Raw genomic sequence first — 16,970 nt, 5'->3', positions numbered from 1 at the left:
TGCATCCCGGTAGCATTAAAGTCAATTGGCTCTTGCGCGCATCTGAAATCCAGCAAAAGCTATGTGGTTGCTCTTCACGTGCAGAGTTATATTTGTTAATTGAATGTTAGCAACAGAAAAAAATCCCTAAATGATTTGCGTTCGCTCGAAAATATGTTTATAATGTATGTTAAGGTTTAGTGTATATCTGAGATTAGCACAACAGCAAAAGGTATGCAAATTATTCCTATTTCCATTTGAGTTTTCCATGCGTTTTGTGTTCATCGGGATAAATGTGCTGGGTCAACCCTCGGATATGTAAATATAACCAGTGACGAATAAAGCGGCGTAATTCTTTACTGGCCTCTCGATCAATTTAGGGTCGCGTTTTCATAATCTTTGACTACGACTCAACAATCGCGAATGCAACAGTGGTGTTCTGATTCACCCATTTCATTCCTTAATTAAGTTTTGAGTCAGCCGGCCAGGACTGGGCAAAAGACGTTGCTCACTTTTTTTTCACCCAGGCGACCGGAGAGCAACAGACACACACACACACACCTTGGCATTTCTTAACTCATTACGATTAAGGATCACGATTCACGTATCATATTCGAGAAATGAACGAAGATAGCGAATTATCGCGATTCATTCGAAGATATATTTTTTTCCATTGCGATGAATGTCGCAGTCTCGAATCGATGCAGGGGACTATGTGAACTCGCACGTGCAACATACATGAATGTCTAAACTTCTGTTCTCATACGAGCGATTCTAAGCATATACCTCAACAGCTTAACGTCGAAATTTTACGGAAATCATTGTCAGACCTCCAAGATGTACATTGGCATTGTTCATGTCCTGATTGGCAGTCGGTGTGTAGCATGTTCAGCTCAAGTCTGTGTTTATTTACAGGGGGGGGGGGGGAGGGGGGGTGACAATCGTCTCATGTTAACTGATGCAAAGCAGTCGCGCGCCGAGCCATGCACCAGACTTTGTATTTCCCTCCACGGGATTCGCAGTCATTCCCGGTGCCTGTTCGGCAGCTGCGCCCACGTCCTGACCTAGCCGTCTCCGTTTACGTAACCGTAAATTGGACCGGGAAATATGAAGCCACTGCAGGGGCAGTGTCCTGCAGTGAAATTATTTAGCGGAGGCGCGCGGTCGTTTTATCGAGGGATTTGATGGACACGATGGCTGTTCTGTTTATGTAACGTTTAATGAGGTCACCCGGCCGAGGACCTTCCGATTCACCCACGCGGCTTCCACGGAAGAAATAAAACGACGAAGACGATGCCGCTGACGGTGGCGGTCATACATTCAAAACATAGTCAGAATTATTTTATTTATCATGGAGAAATCCGATGAGCTGAGAAGCTCTTATTTTCACAGACGTCCTGGAGTTTTCACAGAAATCCACAGACGATGACGACGGTGACAATGCAGCTGATTATGATGATGGTGACGATGGTGACGATGGGGCTTATAACAGCAATGCAGCTGATGATGATGGTAACGATGGAGCTGGTAACAGCAATGCAGCTGATGATGATTGTGACGATGGAGCTTATAACAGCAATGCAGCTGATGGAGCGTATACCAGTAATGCAGCTGATGATGATGATGGTGACGATGCAGCTGGTAACAGCAATGCAGGGATGATGGTAACGATGGAGCTTATAACAGCAATGCAGCTTATGATGATGATGGTAACGATGGAGCTTATAACAGCAATGCAGCTTATGATGATGATGGTAACGATGGAGCCTATAACAGCAATGCAGCTGATGATGATGGTGACGATGCAGCTGGTAACAGCAATGCAGCTGATGGAGCGTATAACAGCAATGCAGCTGATGATGATGGTAACGATGGAGCTTATAACAGCAATGCAGCTGATGATGATGATGGTAACGATGGAGCTTATAACAGCAATGCAGCTGCTGATGATGATGGTAACGATGGAGCTTATAACAGCAATGCAGCTTATGATGATGATGGTAACGATGGAGCCTATAACAGCAATGCAGCTGATGATGATGGTGACGATGCAGCTGGTAACAGCAATGCAGCTGATGGAGCGTATAACAGCAATGCAGCTGATGATGATGGTAACGATGGAGCTTATAACAGCAATGCAGCTGATGATGATGGTAACGATGGAGCTTATAACAGCAATGCAGCTGTTGATGATGGTAACGATGGAGCTTATAACAGCAATGCAGCTGTTGATGATGGTAACGATGGAGCTTATAACAGCAATGCAGCTGATGATGATGATAACGATGGAGTTTATAACAGCAATGCAGCTGATGATGATAACGATGGAGCCTATAACAGCAATGCAGCTGATGATGATGGTGACGATGCAGCTGGTAACAGCAATGCAGCTGATGGAGCGTATAACAGCAATGCAGCTGATGATGATGGTAACGATGGAGCTTATAACAGCAATGCAGCTGATGATGATGATGATAACGATGGAGCTTACAACAGCAATGCAGACGCTGCATGACCGGTCAGTCGGCGTGACCCGCTCGCTCGCTGCAAGCGACGCAGTGAACCGTCACGTAAGCGCCCGTGTCAGAGGCTGCGAGCGTGGTGGAGAGAGAGAGTGTGAGAGAGTGTGAGAGAGAGTGTGAGAGAGAAAGTGTGAAAAAGAGTGTGAGAGAGAGTGTGAGAGAGAGTGTGAGAGAGAGAGTGAGAGAGTGAGAGAGATAGAGTGTGAGAGAGAGAGTGAGAGAGAGTGTGAGAGAGAGAGTGAGAGCGAGTGTGAGAGAGAGTGTGAGAGAGAGAGTGTGAGAGAGAGAGAGGGTGAGAGTGTGAGAGAGAGAGTGAGAGAGAGTGGGCACGCGGGCATTCCTTGCCACGGCGACCTCCCAATTGTGAGGTCGCGCTGATGACACACGACGCGCTTGTCACGTGTGAACCGAGGTGCCTCGCTGGTCTCGTCTCGGAGCGTGAATTAATCGCGCAAACTCCGGTCGACCTCGCAGCGGCGACTTTTTTGGGTAGCCACCGAACAAAGGCGGTCACGCGTCTGGAGCCCTCTTCCTTGCGATAGGAGGAGACCACTGGGAGCAATGCACTTTAACATCATCTCGATGATGAATTCGTGTCTTCAGAACTGCTTTCCTGGGTTCACGTCGTTGTCATCGTCCCCCCCCGCCCGCCCGCCACCGGCACCTTTCGATTAGCGCGGTCGGCGACTTGCGGTTGCGAAAGAAGTTCAACACACACGCGCTTACACATACGTGATGTTCCCCTACCTGCACAAAAACAAAATAATTGACCGCACTTGAGTGACGGCCAGCCTCTACCTCTACCCCAACCCCCCCTCCACCGCATGTCCGCCAGCCCGGTCGCCGTGGAGACACGGGGGGAGGCGAGGAGGAGGAGGAGGAGGCAGCTGGTCCCTTGCACGTGCGCGGCACCGCGAGCAACTCGCTCTTACGTAACGCGGCGGCTTCTGATTCGCGGTTTGCTTCTCTGCGCTCCCCATGCCCCCCGCCCCACCTCGCTCCCGAGCGCGCCGGGGATGCGAACAGCGGCGAGCGGCGTCGTCCCTTGCGATGCCGCTCGCGCAGCGAGCGAGTGAGCGGTCGCAGCCGCAGCAGCAGCAACAAGCAGCAGGCAGCAGCAGCAACAGCAAGCAGGCAGCAGTCAGCAGGCAGCAGCAGCAGGCAGCAGCAGCAGGCAGCAGCAGGCAGCAGCAGCAGGCAGCGACAGCAAGCGTGTACCCTTGCCTGCCACGGATTGACTCGGGCTCTTGAGTTTTTTGGTCGTTTGAAAAAAAATCCTAAAAAAGGGGCAATTCGTCGTCCTTGTCGTTGTTATTGTTGTTGCGTTTGCAATCAGAATGTGTGGGGTTTGTGTTGTTGTGTTGTAATTCTGTATTGGTCATTATTCATGTCATTGTGTTTTTGGAAGAAGAAGAATAAGAAGAAACGCGGTGCTCTCTCGTTATCTTTTTAATAATAATCCGATTTATAAAGCGACCGTCCACGGGCGAGGTTCACGTACAGACACGGGTGTGTCGGTGTTTCAATGTTCATTTTGAAAAAAAAAAACAATGTGTGTAGAGTGGTCAGGTGTGGTGTTAGCAGATTTGGGAGCCTTAAGCAATTAATAGAATGCGAGTGAGATGAGATTTTTTAGAGATACTGACAAAGTCTATCGATGGAATGGAGATATTTGAACAAAAAAAGTTGAAAAACTTCGAGCTATAGTGAGGGAAGATTTATGCAGAAAAGATGGAGACGAAATTGACGATTGAACTTTATTTAATATCAGTGTGTTATATTTATTCGCATTTGCATTTTATCTGACATTGGAAGCACGCCTATTTTTTCTCACGAATCAGCTGCTTGGGACTTGTGCCAATCACCGCCCAGTGTGAGTGGTCCACTTATGGCATTGAAGTTCATCAGTCCAAATCAAACCTTCCCTCTGTAATAAACAATACAAAACATTTGTTTTAAATCAACATTGTCAACAACAATTCGCACATTTTTGGTCGTTTATCAAATGGCAAAGCTTTCTAACGCAGAAAGCAAATGTGACCTGGTGTCGTAACTAATGGCCAACGTGAATTAGCAGTAATTCACAAAATGGTAACTCGATCCTTCTTGAAAGCTTTCAAGGCTGGATGCCTGCTTCAATACAGATTTGTGTGCAAGCGACTTCACACTGCATACAGTTTGCAATAGCATAAATACATACGTTTCAGCCCATATGTCACTCTACTGTTGGATGAGCCCCCCCCCATCCCGCCACACACTCTCTTGGTGATGGAAGGGTTTACATCATGTTTCACCATGCAGGTCAGTGTGGGTTGGTGAAGGGAAAATGTTGTGAAACTCCCTGTGGGCAGTTCAAATGCCATACCCCAGCTTAACAGGATAAGGCGATACGGTAATGTGCAGACTAATATAATCTGTCCCTTCTACATTGGATACAGCGTTGCGCAGTCGCAGGCGTGTGTTTACTGCCGATGCTCCGGTTTCCTCCTACGTGTAAACACTTATTAAATTGGTAACACAAATCTTCATATATTGAGGACCGCAGAACTTGGGCAAACGTTGGCACCAGCTCACCATTTGGCTGCCTTCCTGCCTCTGAGTCATTCTCTCTCTCTCTCTCTTCCAGAGTGAATGAATACGGTGCGCATTTGCTCATGGAAATGATTATAAACGTGAATCATTTACGAACTAATTCAAATTTAAAGGTACCGGAGCTGCGCGCCCACACTAAATACACGCGCAACGAGTACAGCGCATTTGGCGCGCATTGCTGTACGGACATTTCAGTTCAGAAACGCACACTTCAAATCTGACAACAGCGCACTCCAAGTTCATTTAGACTCCTCGTCGTGTTCTCAAAAGATCATTGGCAAATTCTGCTCAAGTCGTTAAGGAACAGCTGCTGCGTAATTGCTGTTCGATGTTAAAAATGATTGACCTGAATCTTCAGTAAGTTATCTGAAACGTTTAAAAAAACCAACGCTGTTTGCTGGTGAGAGCAGCCAGCGCAAACATGCATGCACATGCATTAACCTCGCAGACAAATAGAAAGGGACACGAGCTTTGTTGCCTGTCCGAGGACGGGATGTATATTGCCAGTAAATATGAAATTTTCAATTAGAAAAATTGTTCAGCTCATGATTATTAATGAGGGGGGTGGGCCTCATGTGGAGTGACGTCACGCGCGGGACGGACAGACATTTTTTGGGTGATTATAGGAGGCAATGAGTAGATTTCTTAATAAGTTACTCATGTATAATTTTAACTCTTGAATATTAATGGCGCTGTGAACAATATTATCAGATCTCAGCAGCTAAGCGGGTTTGAGCCTGGAGAGTTGAATAGTGCTTGGACGAGTGACCATCATGGACAGGTTGACACCAGCCTTCATAGGGTTTCGCTAACAGTACTTCTACAGTCTGTTAATCCATTATGGATTACCTTTGTCTTTGTGCCTAGAGAGTCACTCTCAGCCAGGTTTTGGGAGAGCCATCGGAGCGATGTATTTTTATTACTGTTTTCACGGGGTCGGCAACTGAAATAACAAGAAGAGCCATTTTTTTTCAAATTTGACCCAAAAAAATATGTATTTCAAGAGCCGCAATGCATGCGGTGAATATGAGACGGTCGTCCTTAATAAATAACGTCACAAAGCAGCAGTGAATAAAGAGCCGCATGCGGCTTCGGAACCGCATGTTTACCGACCCCCGGCATACTGTATCGTTACGTAAGATGACTTTGGGAGCTTGCTGACACGCTTTTTTTTTCCCCCACCGATTAGCATATACGTTAATAGTTGTCATGAGGGGCAGCGTAGCTAGCTGGCCTGGTTAGTTATTTTTGTAAGTTGTTTTTTTTACTGGTAGGAACGAAGTTGTTAACTGAGTGTACCAGCCTGCAATAGATAATGTGTCCGTCCGTCCGTCCCCTTTCAATACTTTAACGAAGTGAAAAATTCCAATGTTCCTACCAGCCCACCCTGCAGGGACCTGTTTTATGGTAAAGGTGCTGCCCTGCAATTGCTTGCCCATGTCCCTGCCGGCGCAGAAGGCTTCCGCTCGAGGGAGCTCTAGAGGACACCTCAGCAGGCATGGCCCCCTCTTCTCCGATTGGCTGCCCTGAAGATTTTGAAGGAGGTGGCAGCACCAAACACTTTACATCACCACACGCCACTTGCCGATTGACCAACTGCGGTGTTTACATTTATAACTGCCACGTGGTACGGAGGCGGAGGGGGCAAACGTGTTCACCATACTTGTGGTGAACACAAGTTTACGTGGTTAATGCAGACATGATTCCTTGCAAAGGTTTCAGTTTATTTTTTTTACATCTTAACACCTGTTTTATTGCCAGAAAGGGGAAAACCCTATTATCATAATTTAATACTGGCAAAGGAGGTCTCGTGATGAGACGGAGGGGTTTTAATAAACTTTTGCACCGCTGTTTCAACTCTCCCTCCGGGAGACTGAACCGCCGACCTCTGAATGACGCGTCCAGCACTCCAACCGTTCCACCGCAGGAGCATTCCCATCGCTTTGAACAAAACAACTACACATCTTAAATCTATCGGGACAGCTGCATGGGAGCACTCACCTGCACGAACAGAGTTGTTCTCCGCCGATGCAAAAGGGAGTAAATTGTCACTTCGGGTCCGTGTCTCAAGCCAGCTGTCTCAGAGGGCATCCGAGGCAGAACTTAGCGGAGGGATGAAGAAAAATTGGGGCGTTGACAAGAGGCGGATCAAGGAAATTTCCCCGATGGGACGGGGGCAGAACTCCTGAAATGTTTTGATTTTATGTTTTAAATAGGGCCCTATTTAAAGGGGGGCGATCACCCCCACCAAACCCCTCTTGGATCCTGGGCATAGATGACACAAATTCAACTGCACCTGAGATGGCTTTAAAACGTCTCAACCCCCCACGAGCGTTCACAAACGGCGGAATTGCAGGCTCCCCAAAAGTCTTCGGCGAACGATTTTCGTCATCGCCGACTCGAATTGGAACTCCGATTATGTCACAGGGCTTTAGTCGTGCTGCGACGTCTATGGCTCTCTATTTAGCAACTGTCCTCTGCCGCCACTCTTGAGAAACCCTCTCAAGAGCAGTTTTACTGATTCATGCACGTGATATTTTAAGCCCCGTTGTCAACGGAATGCTGTGTTATTTGAACCGCTTTTCCTTATTTTGCATGCAAATTCAGATGCGTGCGTGTCATCCAACGAGAAAATAATCGTCTCGTGTAAAAATGTAACCTCGCGCCTTCGATTAGCACGGTTGGCTGCGTACGGTGCGAAAGAAGCTCAGCCTGCAACATAGGTAAAAGGGCAGCCCTGCAATGACTTGCTCACACCATTGCTAGTGGAAGGGCCTCCACGAGATGGAGCATAATAGAGCCCTTAGAGAGGGTAAATTGGCCTACTCTTCCCTCTTGGAAGGGTTGGGAGTACTCACACCATACCCCACCACACGTGACTTGGCGATCGAGTAACTGCGATGGACCCGTTTATAGTAGGGGGTGGAATTCAAGACACTTAACTTTTTTCAAACCATTTTTTTATAGAAAGGAAAACCAAACATAGTGAAGGGCATTCGGTGTCGCGAAGAGCCCAGGCAGTTGTGAGAAAATTCCCCGAGTGAAAATTAATGCGACTACTAGTTCTCGAATCGGCAAAAACTCTCTCTCTCTCTCTACGTTGCGACAACGCGAGCAATGTGAGTGTAGATACGCGCGCCTGTGTGTGTGTCCGTGTACTCGGCTGCGCGCGCGCGCGCGAGTTTCGTTCACCGCTATTTCGGGGGTTGTTTATGTGCGGCGGTGAATGTGGATGGATGTATGCCGCGCCGGGCGACGTGCGCGGGCTGTGTGAATGAGTGTGCTCCTCCTCTAATAGACCGATGTCTCCTGGATGCGCGCGCGGGGGGGGCCTTTTCTCCGTCGCCTCCCCGATGCATTTTGTGGCGCAAAGTTGTGGCCGTGTGTTGCGTGAGTGCAGTATGTGCTCCTATAACACAGTAGTTTGCGTTCCTGGAGAACACCGCGTTATGCATGAATCGCGTTCCAATAACTAATATGTAGTATAGGGTAAAGCAAAGTACGGCGGGCTGAACAACGGCTGAAGCGCGTGGGTAGCATCTAGAAAAGCGTCGGGCGGCATCCCGCCCCGCGCGACGCTACGCCGAGGCAGCCGTACGAACGCTTGTGACGACTCGCGCGACGCTACGCCGAGGCAGCCCTACGAACGCTTGTGACGACTCGCGCGACGCTACGCCGAGGCAGCCGTACGAACGCTTGTGACGACTCGCGCGACGCTACGCCGAGGCAGCCGTACGAACGCTTGTGACGACTCGCGCGACGCTACGCCGAGGCAGCCCTACGAACGCTTGTGACGACTCGCGCGACGCTACGCCGAGGCAGCCCTACGAACGCTTGTGACGACTCGCGCGACGCTACGCCGAGGCAGCCGTACGAACGCTTGTGACGACTCGCGCGACGTAAGTTCCGTTCGCTCGATCGCGTCGTATCCAATCCGCGTCCGCGGTAAAAAAAAAAAATGCGTTCCCGAATACATTCAACGCGTTATACATCCAATTGTGAAAACGCACGAGTTGTCGGAGAACATTACGTGTGCACGCGCGCACGCGCGCACGCACGCACGCACACAGATGCGCGCGTGCGTGCGCGAACGTGGGATCGCGGTTGTCCTCGTTGAAGGGGTGACGCTGCGAGTGGTGCACTGCGCTTCGCGGGCGGCTCGCAAGCGCGCGGGGGGACAGCCACCGGGGTTGAGCAAGCGGCCCATCGCCACGCCGATGTTGAAGTGCCCGAGAGGGTCTGAGCGCCGAGCGCTGGTTGTTCTCGTTCAATTATTCAACATGTCCCTTCCCCGAGCAGACAAGCTCTCAAGGAATTTTTGATTTAAAGCTTTCGTGACTGCAGGGATTCATATTCTTGGTTGTTTCGGTAAAGCCACGTGGAAGGGAAACAATAAAATAAAAAAAGTTTTTTTGTTACACACTCTTAAAAAAACAAAAAAATTAGCAAGTCTGAAAGGTCACAATTTCATTATGTGTGCGGTAGATATGTAGGGTGCCGCGGTGGCTCGGAGATGTTAACTACCTCGCTTGGTATACAGGAGGTCGGGGGTTCGATCCCGACCCTGACGATGCCCGCTGTGTGTTTGGAGTTTGTGTGTCTCTCTCCCCGTGGTCGCGTGGATTTTTCTCCGGGTCCTCCGGTTTTTCCCTCCACATTTAGAATCAACATCACGCGTTTCGAGTATTTAGCTGATATAAATGTCCACGTGATAAGCCACTTCGTTTGAGCAATCATTCGTGGCCAGGTCGCTTCTGAAAAAAAGAGCTACATAGCTCAGTGGGCCTTACCCGGTGAAACAAAAAAAAATAGTTTAGTTAAGTAACCGCCTGACGCACGTACCTGACTCTTCGAATAAGGAACACACGCGTCGGTGCTTTTGTAGCATTACAGCCATGGACCTGTTCGCAGGAAACTTGGCTTGGAGTGATGGTGCCTGGAGGTGGTTATTTTTAGTTGTTGTTCCAAATGTTCGGAGTGAGACGTTCCCCTGCCGAACACCTGCGTTCTGAGCGCACGCCGTCACTGCGTTCCTTTATAATGACGTTTTTTTAGTAGCAGGTAACGGTACAGCCCTGCGTTTTCTCTCTCATGTCACTGCTGGCAGATGGGCCACAAATCAGAGGGAGCTCTAGAGAAAACCTATCTCTGGGTATTTAGCCTACTCTTCCACACTGGCTAGATGATTTGGAAGAGGTGGGAGTAATCACACTGTAACCCACCACACACGAGTTGGCGATCAACTGACTATAGCATTCTTGATTTGAAGCTTTCGTGTGACTGCAGCAATCCATACTCTTTGGTTCTTTCGGTACAGTCACATAAGTAGAAAAATAATAGATCACGAAGTTTCTATCGCAACACAAGCAATCGTCATCAGGTGGGACAACCACAGCAATCGAAACGTCGTGATCTATTATTTTTCGACCTGCGTGACTATAGCATGCCATTCATTTATACTGCTGGGTGGGTGAATAGAGGAGGGGAGATGTAAGAAATCTGCACCATTGTTTCAACTGCTACCATGGGAGAACAACCTGACAGCCACTGGGTTGTAAATGCAGTGTGCTCACCATTGCATTATGGCAGGATCCATTTTCAAAGTTTTAATTGGAGCAACATGCCCGTGACAGCCAGTGCACCTATGCCCACCATCCAATTGCTTCCCGGTCTTTTTTCACTACCACGGCTACAGTCATTGTTGTGTAAGCCTGGAGTAGAGCCATATATATAGAGGCTGCTACGTAAGCAGTTGTTTGTGCAAAGGGGCATCATTAATCCACTGCAATACGAAGGCCTCCCTGAGCTGTCACCACCTCTCGTGATCCTGCGATGTATTCATCCACCGAGCACCCGAGCTGACTTCAACGCTTCATCTCCTATCGGACGCGTTCCGTTCCTTGGCTGCCACTTTGTGATTATTCTTGACCATCGGCCATCATCCCTTCTCGGGGTATGATCCTGCGCAAAAAAGCACACTTAATTCATTTTGAATTATGTATATATGTTGAACTTCTTTTCGCGCCGTACGTAGCCAACCGTGTCACGAGCCTAGGGGGGATTTCCTCTGCTCCACGCCTTCTTCTTTATGCGTCTCGGTGTAATTCCAAGCACGTGCGTCCCTCCAGGCTCCTCTGTGCACTTTGTTATTCCTCCGTTCCATTTTGTCTGCGTTAACGATCACGTTTCTGAACCACGCGTTGTCAGCAGGTGGTTCGCACCCGTTAAAGATTCTCCGGTGGAGCGAGCAGCCTCTGTTTCTGAGCAATGTCCTGTGGCGGGCATCGTCGCTCGCCACCAGTCGCAGAAGTGGCACGACAAATTGATGTCATTCACCGCATCGCGCGCCTTCATTCAGATGCGCTTCTGCGGCCGTCTGGAACGCTCTTCCTTCCGAAATTAGGAAGCCACTGGAGCTATTCACTTTTAAATCTAGATTGAAAACTCATTTCTCTCCAACTACTTTTTGTGTTTAGTTCGTTGTCCTTCCCCGGCACCTCCGATTAGCACGGTTGGCTCTGTACAGTGCAAAAGAAGTTCAACGTACATTCACTGAGCAGTGAGTTTGGGAACCTATAAACAGTCAAATTAACGCCATAGTTTCTCGTCTGACTCCACTCTATAGTTAGTTCCATCCTCATCACTTGACTTAGCTGAACCAGCTAGTTACCATTTTCACTCACGAGAATTAATCAAGTTTTCGATGTGCTTGTTTGGGGAGGTGACACAGTATACACACACACACACACGTGTTTTTTTTAGTTTTAAATTTGTTATGTTCGTCAATATTCGTTGCGTACTCCTGCGGCCATATTCATTAAAGCTAATTCCTTGTTGACAGGGCACAAAAAGTAAAATTAATTGCCATAAAACACATTAAAAAAAACTTCACTAAAAGCTTTCGTGACTGCAGGAATAAATATTCTATGCGTCTTTTGGTAAAGCCACGTAGATAAAAAATAATAATTAAAATATCACGACGTTTCAATCCCCAACACAAGCAATCGTCTTTTTTTTATTTTTCTATCTACGTGGCTTTACCGAAAGACCCATAGAATATAAAAAAAACCCTTTTAATTAATGTGGGTTGCAATAAATAAATAAATAGGTCACACGATCCCGCTAAGTGCTCTTCGTCAGAAGCCTACACACTGCAGCCACTTTCAGCTGCAAAATCTCTGCGTGCTCGACGCAGGACTAATGGTGCTGTGGAACTGAACTATTAAAGTAAGGTTCGTCTAAGATAAGTTGATTAAATTTGGGAGCCGCTGTGGCGAGACATTAACTCCCTCGCATTGTGTGCAGGAGGTCATGGGTTCGATATATTTGGAGTTTGAATGTTCTCCCCGTGGTCGCGTGGATATTCCCTCCACATTTAGAGACATGCCTTTAGAGTATTTGGCTGATATAAATTTCCCGATGATAAGCCACTTCATAGACCTATCAATTGTGGCCGGGTCACTTCTGAAAAATAACTAATATAGCTCAGTGGGCCATACCTTCTAAAATATTTTTTCGTAGTTTCACTTTGTGTTACAAATAGACAATTAAAAATGCTCCTCGAACTTACATATCGTTGGCGTGTTATTTGTTCTCAGGTCTACATACAAATACTTTGTACCCGATAGTACATGTTGAAAAATAACGACCCGTTGTTTTGAGTGTTAAAATCGTAGGATGGCTTTAATTTATCATAACAAGATTTCCGCAGCCACTCATACGTCGTCTGTGGAAAAAGAGCTTCATAGCTCATCGGATTTCTCCAGAATAAATACAGATTCTGATTCTGAAGTCCGTGCAGAACACGCAGCCTAACCCAGAACACCGCACTTGGCGCAGTCAGTTTGTACCAGGACTCTGTATAGGGCATTGCCGAGGGAGTGGAGGTTGTATCTTGCAGTGAATGCTATGTTTGGCTATATCTGCGAATTGGACTGTGTGTGGCTGTGTCTAGTGGAAGCTATATCTGGCAATGGGACCTATATCTGCGTACGTACTGTATATCAATCAATTGAACTATGTATGGCTATGTATGGCAATGGGACCTGTATCTGCGTACGCAAAGCAGTCAATGGGATTATGTCTGTCAATAGGTCCCGTATCGACATACATTAGCCCAATGTACTGTGTCTGACAATATGATCTGCATCGGGTTGCCTATAGCAATCAGTGGAACTGTATCTGGCTGTGTTTGGCAATGGGACCTGAATATGCCATATATATATCTGTCGGTGTCTGTCAATGGGACCCGTCGTTTGCCCGCGTCCGACGATGTAAACGTCACGGCCGATGCACTCGGGCTGCGTGCCGCTTCCAAGGCTCTGCAGCGCCGCACCCTTCAGACTCAATTATCCAGCTCTGGCCCGAGCAGGCCTCGGCTCAAAACTCGGATCACAGGATAGTGAGCACGGATCTGCGGTGGGGGCCAGCCGGAGCGATCGGCTCCCGGCGGGGTTGTCTCAAAGGTATTCTTCACCGCCAAACCCCAAGGCAGCTTGCGATGCTGATTACGTGACCTTGACCTTCAGGTTTATCACATTCGCCCCCCCCCCCCCCGAGGTGCAGCAGCAACCAAAGGCTGCCCCCCTACTCCCCCCCCCCCCCTTTGCCAAGGGCGGTGAGATTCCTGTGGCCTTCGCGGCTCCCAGATGGCCCTGGAAAGGGCTATTGATTATATTTCATTGCTGCACAATTGAGGTGTAGGAATGTTCTTGGAGAGCCGCCTACCTTATTCTTCATCCCTACAGCGGTGCTCGAGGGCCGGGAGATGATTCATCCGTGTTTCTCTTTGCGCGTAAGAAAAATATTTCGTACCGCAATGTCTCATCCCCCACGCCGATGCCTTTCCCAATGGAGGCCTGTCGGAATGGCTGCAATGTGGCCCGCTTCGTCCTCTGACTCTGGAATTTTTCTTGCTTAGATAAAATTGAAGAGGCCAAAAAGGAACTGCAGGATCCCGACAACCAGATCAACACAAGCGGCACAGGTAACGAAACAATCTCCTCTGTGTCGACAAAAATTGGCAGTCCTTTTTCAGTCCACTGCTGGATGAAGGCTCTCCACGTGCTGTGTTGGTTGTGGGGGTTGCTTGACTATACTTCACTGTGCTGGTCAGTGTAGGTTAGTGAAAAAGATACGTGGGAGGAGGGGTGTGGGTGAGAATGGAATGCCTGGGTCAGATATCACTTGCTACTGATGTTAGCTGTGGCTGGAAATCAAACTGATCGCCGGGTTGATAGCTAACCACAGATCCACCACTCTACTCTGCCAAACATATTTAATATTGTGGCCTTAAATAATGAATGAATGAAATAAAGCAACGCATGTAAACTTAAAGCTGGAATTTTTTTGTTATCAAAGTGTAACACTCTCATGTATATATATAAAAAATCCACACTAAATTTTTGGACAATTGTAGTTCGTTATTATTTAAAAAATATGTCATTTCAAAGAGTCTAAAGGCATGAAATATTGCTATGGTTTATTTATCCATATCGATACGTATAAAAAAAATATGCCGGATAACATGCAAGTGGATTTACCCATGAAATTCCGTTCATACGTTACATCTGCAATTACAGCAGCCATAATCATCTCTAAGCCGCGCACTCTGCGGTGCCCGTTCTGTCTCATCTTCCTCTTCTTCTGCCAGTCCCACACGTGCGGCACTCTGTCGCGGCGCCTCCAACGCAGACAATAATTATTGGGTCTGCAGCTGTAATGCGCCGATAATGTGTCCTATGCCGGAGATGTTGATTGATGGGGCGCACTTATTCGCAATCACTCAACACCCGACCCACAGATTGATTTTGAAGATCCCAAGGCAGTGCCAATGGCTTGCCTTTGCACGTTTGCGATTGTCAACGAGCGCTTGTTACTTACTTACAATTGTGGGGGGAGCGGTGGCGTGGCGGTTAGGGAACCCGTCGACCCGAGTTCGATTCCTGCTCACGACCAATAACTTTTGGCAATAATTTGGACAAGTCCTTGCCCTCCCCTCCCGTCCGTTGACTTCGCCTTAAATAGCTACCTGCTGCGGTGTGCAACACTAAACATCTGCACTGGGGAGACAGAGGCGGCCGGGAGTGGTGTTGGCCTTCGCAGTTGATCACTGACAGCACTTGCTCCAACAGTCTGTTAACAGCTATCGGAAGGTGGTGGGTCTTTGTCTCTGTAATTTATATATTTTTTCTTCGTCCAGGGCTGTCTCCCAGCCAACACTTCCCACGCTTGGCCACTTGCTCGCAAATCTTCCAGAAAGTGTTCCCCGTGTATCTTCTCGAACGTCAAAATAAAATCGGCCACTTGACTGCCCCGTTAAGGGTCCATTACAGCCGCATTCGCCAATTGCCGCAGCTTACCCAAGCCGCCATCAAACGGTGATAAATGTCCACAAATATGATTTGGGAAAATTGATTGCTCCATATTTTTTTTTCATTTCAGAGAGTGCAATTACCGATCGTTGTGGCCTCAATTACCTGGATTGAAAGGCTATTAAAAATGTGCAAGTGATAAATTGAGGGCCCATTACACGGACAGGTAATGGGCCCTCACCTGGTTCTTTATAAATAAACGTACTCTATGTGAGCGTTAAGTAAGTGTACTATTGACGAGTCAGTGTAGATTTAATGAAAGTGGTTTTAATTGTGTGTTTGCACTCGATAAAGGATGCACAGAAGAGTAACATTTTATTTTTAGTTGTTTTTTTCCCCCCTAGGCAACTATTTGAATGGATAAACAGGGTGAGCCAAAAATCAGGACACATGGGGGTTATGTAATTTATTATGACACAGGCATTAAACGAAATTTATTGTTTATTCTTGAAGCTAACACTTCATCTATTATCATCACGAATGTCTCGTTGTCTTCTTCCTGTGGGAGTTGTCACCTCAAATACCAAAAAACTCGACCAAGATGAACCGTGCATGAATTGAGACAAAACTTATTTGGTGAACCTCACCAAAAAAGTTCGAGAAATGAATTTCTAAAGAGCATTCACGCATGCATTAATGTTAATGGAAGTCAGTTTTAACATGTGTTAAAATAAATAAAATAACCCTATGCGATTTTTTTATTTAAATAAATATACGAACCCTATGTGTCCTGACTTTTGGGCCACCCTTTGTATGTGGGATGCTGCTATTTTTTAATGGCTATCAACCCTTGACTTGCAATTCGGAGGTCGCCGGTTCAATCTCCCAGTGCAGCACTTGAGACAATGGGGCAAGTTCCCTAACCCCCCCCCCGCCGCTCCCTCAATCTCTGTCCACTCAGAAATATAAATGGGTTCACTGCTGTAAAGTCGATCGGTAGGTCGCATGTGCAGGAGTCAATTATTGGTACTTTCACCTCTTCCAAGGCTTCTGGCCAATGTGGAATAATAGACCAAAATACCCTCTCCTCTGGACCTCCTTCTAACGGAGGCCTTTCCGCCAGCAGTGGTGGGATCATGGAATCTTCCAGAGCCGCACCTTTACCCGCGTGTATTTACTATATTTGTGTACAATAGCTAAATAAATGAGTAGTCCAATTTTACAGCCTCGAGCGAAGGAGCAAAGAGGTTCACACCATCTGGGTGGGAAGGTTGCCTCGCTGGTTTGTTGAGTGGTGGTGGTGGTGGGGGGGGGGGAGATGGTGGGGTTGACGGGGAGCGTGGGGAGGAGTGAGGGCTGGTGGGTGGATGGAGGAGCAAGAGGGGGCAACAGGAGCCGTGCCTCAAAATAGCTCCGTTGCGTGGGTGGAAAAGCCCACTGCGTCATGCGCGCGCGTGGGAGCCGGGGGGGGGGGAGACTTAATTATTCACGGAGGTAGAATCCCCCATCCCCCGTGCACACCTCGTGGAGAGCCAGCGAGTTGTCGCCTGGCTGCCAGGCACTC

At 47.8% G+C, this 16,970-nt stretch overlaps 1 protein-coding gene across 2 annotated transcripts in view; it reads left to right on the top strand.

The window, feature by feature from the left end:
- The window catches only part of LOC116941679 (uncharacterized), an 85,802-nt gene that overhangs the window by 28,383 nt on the left and 40,449 nt on the right, over nt 1–16,970 (top strand). For both annotated transcript variants that reach the window (XM_032952993.2, XM_032952994.2), the window contains exon 2: nt 14,014–14,079. In XM_032952993.2, the coding sequence (XP_032808884.2) occupies nt 14,014–14,079 (66 nt within the window). The remainder of the gene's footprint in view (nt 1–14,013; nt 14,080–16,970) is intronic.

This window comes from Petromyzon marinus, chromosome 12 (genome assembly GCF_048934315.1).
Source record: "Petromyzon marinus isolate PM22_M1 ecotype Great Lakes invasive population chromosome 12, UKy_Petmar_22M1.pri1.0, whole genome shotgun sequence".
In the NCBI taxonomy this organism is placed as follows: domain Eukaryota; kingdom Metazoa; phylum Chordata; class Hyperoartia; order Petromyzontiformes; family Petromyzontidae; genus Petromyzon; species Petromyzon marinus.
Note: the sequence above shows the minus strand (reverse complement) of the source record. Positions and strands in the feature narration are given on the sequence as shown.